At 40.7% G+C, this 6,087-nt stretch overlaps 1 protein-coding gene across 1 annotated transcript in view; it reads left to right on the top strand.

Moving 5' to 3' along the window:
- Positions 1-2,580: 2,580 nt before the first annotated feature.
- Positions 2,581-6,087, top strand: part of GPR176 (G protein-coupled receptor 176) — a 41,122-nt gene continuing 37,615 nt past the window's right edge. The window contains exon 1 of the mRNA XM_072428365.1: positions 2,581-3,310. Within this exon, the coding sequence (XP_072284466.1) occupies positions 3,115-3,310 (196 nt within the window). The 5' untranslated portion in view covers positions 2,581-3,114. The remainder of the gene's footprint in view (positions 3,311-6,087) is intronic.

Here is a 6,087-nt window from a genome sequence, read left to right as displayed (position 1 = left end):
ACACATTTCCAAAAATCAGGGCTGGAGAGGTTAATAATACTCATTGAAAAAACACAGGAAGCATTATCAGGGCACAGGGCAGCTTTGAATTTATCTAATAGGACCCACAGGTAGTTTTGCACTACCACTATCTAGACAGATATAACAAAATGTTTTCATTTGTATATCTAGGATCAAAGGAAGGGATTTGATAAAGTGAAGTTAGATACAATTCATTAAAAAGTAATGTGGTCTGTAAATAATTTTGTATTGTAATGCTGTTTTGCATTGCTCAAGTTTGGTATGTGTTCACCATCAAATATGTTTATTTTACCAAATATTGCACTAAGAGGCCTGCAGTTATTTTCACACACAATGTGGTGTTTACTCTTGCCCAGGCCAACCAGAATCCACATTCTTACATGCTAGCAAACAAAAAAAAACCTGCAAGTATTCAAAAACTCTTTTCTAGAAAGGACATTTTTATAGCTGGATAAAGGTTTCTTTATGAACATTGTCAAATTAAATATCAGTATTTGCTGGAAAAACTTTAAAGGAAATCATAGTACAAAAATTGGATTAGATTAGATTTAAAGCTCTCCAAGGCTGGAGTGGATACACTTTCATCAGTGAAGCTGGGTGATCATGCAAACCTGGAATTGATTTAGTCATTTGCAATTTGCTAGTGAATGTTTTTAATCCTGGACCAGATCCATTTCAGGTTTGCTGGATCATTCAGCTTCACTGATGAAAGTGTATCCTCTCCAGCCTTGGAGAACTTTAATAAATCAGGCCTATAAACCTCCCTGGCGTTATTCCTGAGTTTGGCTCAGGGTTAATTTACAGTACCAAAAGCCGTAACCCCGAGCCACACTCGGGGTGGAATTGCCAGGGAGTTTTAAGTTCTACCTGGTTGCCATGTTCTCCTGGCCTCCTCCAGCAATGCCCGCATCTGCGTCCCTGGCGTGTGAACGTTGGGGATGCAAGGCCACTGGAAGCAGATGCTCGGGAGCCTTAGGCTGGAGGGTGGGACCGTGGAGCAAGTAGGCGGGAAACTTATAATTGGAAAAAATAAGTATTTTTAAATGTACTGCTTTTACATTTGAAAAAACTAATTATTCATATCGCCAGGGAGCGTAAGTCAGTGGTAGTAAACTGAGGTGAACAAAAACAGACTTCTATATCTTATGTATGAAAGCGCTTCCTAGTACACATGGCTACTACAGACAGAAAATGTGTTTGCCAGCAATACACAGTTTTTGTGAACACAACTGCATAATTTCAAAGCAGAGGCTAGCTATCCAACATTTGAATGTCCTTTGATTTTGTTGTGTTGGTGTTCTTCTTACACTTCCCAATTAATACACATTGGATAAAAAAAACTAATAGTTTTGAGTTTGTCCTCATATCACATAGTTATGATAAATTTAAAAGCAATTGTACAATCATATTGGTACCCATATGGTTATTCCTAGCTTTGAGAAATGGGTCTTTTGTATGAACAGTTGTTCTTCTTTACTCAAGCATACACTTGGAAGTAATAACATTGTAGTTGAATAAATTTCGTAAGTGCTGTTTTCCATTTTACTTTTAAGTGCTATCTTATCCCAAGTAGGACTTAAAGATCCTGCACCTTTTCTTCATATGTAATCAGTATCGTACACAGAAGGATCTGCATTTCCCTAATGACTACTATGTAATGTGAAGAATGATATACATTTTTTTATTCATACATTCATATTTGAGCAAATTCCTATAAATGATTATGGAAATCAAACACACCCCAACCTCCACCTTTGTGCTCAGGATAGATAGCATTCTGCCGATCCCTAGGCCTATGGATGTCACACTCACACCCCAACCTCCACCTTTGTGGCCAGGGTAGATGCTATCCCACCGAATCCTAGGCTTCGGGATGTCGCACTTGCTCCACCCCTTTCCCAGAGTAGATGTCACTTTGCCAATCTCTAGGCCTAGGGATACACATACAATCGTACACTTATCTCCATCCCTTGCCCAGGGTAGATTCCATCCTGACAACTTCTAGGCCTAGGGATATCACACCCAAACCTCCACCTTTGTGCCCAGGGTAGATGCCATCCCCCCAATCCCTAGGCCTTGGGATATCACACACACTCCACCCCTTGTCCAGGATAGATGCCACTTTACCAATCTCTAGGCCTAGGGATACACATACACTCCTACAATTATTTCCATCCCTTGCCCAGGGTAAATGCCATCCTGACAATCTCTAGGCATTGGAATATCACACACACTGCCTAATCTCCACTCTCTTGCCTAGGGTGGATGCCATTCTGCCAATCTCTTGGTCTAGAAAAAAACTGCAGTAAAAGGCAACAGAGTGGAACTTACTAGTATTTAAGAATGAGGTGACAGCGTGAAAGCCTGCTACAAACAATTTCCCAATGCCGAGCAGCTGTCTAGTATATTTAATTTCTAGTATTCATAAGGCATATTCATACTGCATCTTTATTGCAGAAGAAATAGAAAAAGTCAGAAATGGATGAGCCTTCATACTGAACTGGGTGTAGATGAAGGCTGCCTGTATGCCAAGTCTCTCAGCCACTAATGAGCCTGTGCTCTGTGTTCATGCCTCTGCAATCATTGCATTGCTAGACTAGGTGAGGGAGACATTTCATTTCAAGGCTTCTCTTCTTTTGTTCCCAAGCATCAGGCTGTGTGACTGATTACGCTTTTTGTTCCCTTTCCCAATCAGTATCAGTGACTGTAACAAGAAGGGAGAGGTGGAGAGAGGAAGCCTGTGCTTGGAGATTCACCGAGAGGGACAAGAGGAGCAATGAGATTCAGGGTCAGTTCTTTCTCCCCCCCTCCTTTTTCACCGGCATCTGACATGATCTTGTTTTGGAGATGTTCACTGGGGGTGAAAAGCAAAGAGAGAGGCTTGTGTTCTTCTTGCCATACAAAGAGCCAGAGTAAGACAGGCTGAAGGGAAAAAAATGCACGCCATCCGGACTTGTCAGGTAATTATTGTGAGATGGGCGCACAAAGCCAGGGAGCGTGCCGAGCTGTGGGCTTCAGAGCCATGACGCTGAGTGCAACCGCTGGAGAAACCCTGACAGTGCAACACATGCAGTAGGTGGCAGAAGAACCGCCATGGGTTATAATGGCAGCCTGATCTTCAGAAACAGGAGTGAGATTGGTTTCCATCAGGCTGGGGCACTGGAAATTAGAAATGTGTCTAATTCTCAAGTCCTGTGGAGCAACCGCAGCAGCAGCAGCAGCGATGGGCTGAGCTACAGACATTTCACCACCAGCATTCAAGTTATTATATTCATTGGTTCTCTTCTTGGTAAGTTCAGGATCCCATAATGGTGATTACATACTGTGTGGTACTCCATACCTGGCATTTGTACACTGCCATGTTTTCATGTGTGATCAGCAAGTGCACATCTACTATCCTGTCTCATATATTCCCTTCATTTCCTAATAAATGCTCTCACTGTGAGTGGGCAAAAATTGTCAACTAGGACATACGCCCATCCTCCAATTGGCCTCAGATCACTGGGTGCCACACTAACTTTGCTCCAAAATATGTGTTACATTATACTAAGCACTTATGCGGCAAACGAGTATTTAATTTTATTTTCTTCCAATCAAATAATTTGTAGTATGGATAATCCAGCAGGTTGAAGGATCTCTGGAACATTTCCTACATCCTTTGCTGGTCCTGTAAGATTCTACACGCCATCCTGCTAGAAGTCTTACATTGGTCACTGCAATAACAAAGTCATATAGCTTATTTCTGTAACTGGACTTCTTGAAGCCAATAGTAATATGTATTCAAATGATAACACCATTCAATTGCATGATGACTTTCTATTATGCATTTAGGATTTTACTAGAGTGGCCACAAGTTCAGCTTTGTCATCTACTATAAAACAAAGTCATCTTGTATCACACATTACATTTGTCAGACTGGTTTTGATCCGATGGCCTGTTGTCCCCATGTTACCTTATCTACTACAGTGTTTTTCTGTGATCTGTACACTTTGGTTCTTTGTTATTTTACATATAAAGCCCTTAAAGTGAATGTTCATCCTCGTTGTTTTAATTTTGCACAGGGAATAGGTAAAACCTCTTTTGGATTATTATTTGTGCTTTGTTTCCCACCAGGGAGATTTCCCTTCACTTCCTGTCCTGAAGGTGCAACAGGAAATGAAAGCCAATCTCTCCACAGGGAAACTCCCAAAGACAGCATTAAAACTTGATAACGAGTCTAAAGCTACATACACACGTGCAATTATTGTAGTTGGAAAGGATCTTTCATGATCCTTTCCAATGACTAAGGACTGCACGATGCATGAACGAGTGCTGTACATACAGCACCGTTCTGTTTCATGGAGAGGGGAGGGGGAAAACGATGGAGCACCCCGCTGCACTCTCTCCCCCTTCCCTTGCATTAGGATCGTTCGTCGTCCATCGTCTGTGGATCTGCCAGGACTGGCGTAGAGACGATGGACGACGGGCGCTGTATACACGCCAGATTCTCGTCTGATATCGGCCCCTAGCTGATTATCGGGCGAGAACCATTGGACGTTTGTACCCAGCTTAACCCTTCCCTACTTTATCTAAAACAATAACATTTGTTGCCTTTACAAACACTTATGCAAATGATCTCATACACTTATAATATTACCATGTTCTTCTCTATCAAATGATTAATATTATTATTACACAGTATTTATATAGGGCTGACATATTGCACAGCACTGTACAAAATCCATACTCATGTCTCTAACTGTGTCCGTACTATAGTTATTTGTCATTAACACAATCTAAGGACAATTTACCTAAACCACATGTTTTTTTTTTGAAATGTGGGAGGAAACCCACACAAACAGAGGGAGAACCTACAAACTCCATGCAGATAGTGTCCATGATAACCTCTGAGCCACCGTTCTGCAATCCCTAGCTGTACTAAACATGCAGCCTAAGCAATCATGTCACTGATTTGCAAATGTTAACTTCTTCAAAAGTTAACAGCTAAGCCCTCATTAACCTCATATGCATCTCCATCCATTCCCTCCGATTGTTGCTATACGCAGAGAACATTGACATTTGAATATTACAGGAAAGGCTGAGGTGTCTTTGGTATGATGACTAGAAGTGACAGCCAGAATTCCCCTTTTGTATGTTGTGGGTAATTCTAAGATTTGTTCACTGTGCACCACTGTATTGTTTATATGCTGAAAAGTTTTTGTATTGCAGTCATTTACAACAGCATTAGCAAAGGAAAGAGTTGCTTTAAAGTGTTTTAAAGTCCAGATTTTTTTATGATATTGCATTAAATTCAGGAACTATAAAACCAAAAACCAATGAACAATTCCAATTGTTTCTGTGTAATGGGAGAGCTGTGCATATCCATATTTACTACCTAGTTCATTCTTAGAATATCTTATGGAGAAGCTGAATATAAATGTCCGTCTTTCCTGGTGCATTACAGCTCAGTAATGAAATGTTTTGAATTAGGACACGGGTAATGGAAGGCCAGGGTATACCAACTCAATAGGCTAGGTAGTAAATAGGATCCAGAAGCCAATAACTATGGCCTACTACACACAGAGAAATCTGCTGTCAGTTTTGTGCTCATCTTGTGCTCCATCTTATCTTATACAGCTTGTAACACGGCTTTTACACATTCTTTCTTGACTGATTGAGTTTGTTATATTGCTAGAAGCATATCTGTATAGAACCCAAAAAAAGTTACTTATATTTGGTGGCAGCTAAATTTTTTAATGTTATATTGAATTGGAAATCAGATAAAAACCTATTTCATGTACTAATCATAGGACAAATTTCAAACCTGAAATCAGACTAGGATAACAGTACAGATAAAAAGGCATGGCCATGCACTCCTTGTCTAGATTAATTTCTATGCCTAGAGCAACGATTCCTTACCAAAGTTAGAGGTAACCGAAGATGTTTCTCGAAATGTGGTTGACTGACCCCCAATTTGGTGATGCCTGCATAGTTCTGGGGCCAACATCACATGGAAGATGCAACTGCATGACAATGTTTTTAGAAGTTTATATAGGTGGTATTCTAGCCACCACTGTAGGTGGCAGT

The sequence above is a fragment of the Pyxicephalus adspersus genome, chromosome 12 (assembly GCF_032062135.1).
Source record: "Pyxicephalus adspersus chromosome 12, UCB_Pads_2.0, whole genome shotgun sequence".
Taxonomy (NCBI): domain Eukaryota; kingdom Metazoa; phylum Chordata; class Amphibia; order Anura; family Pyxicephalidae; genus Pyxicephalus; species Pyxicephalus adspersus.
The sequence above is the reverse complement of the archived record's forward strand: the minus strand, read 5'-3'. Positions and strand labels throughout refer to the sequence as shown.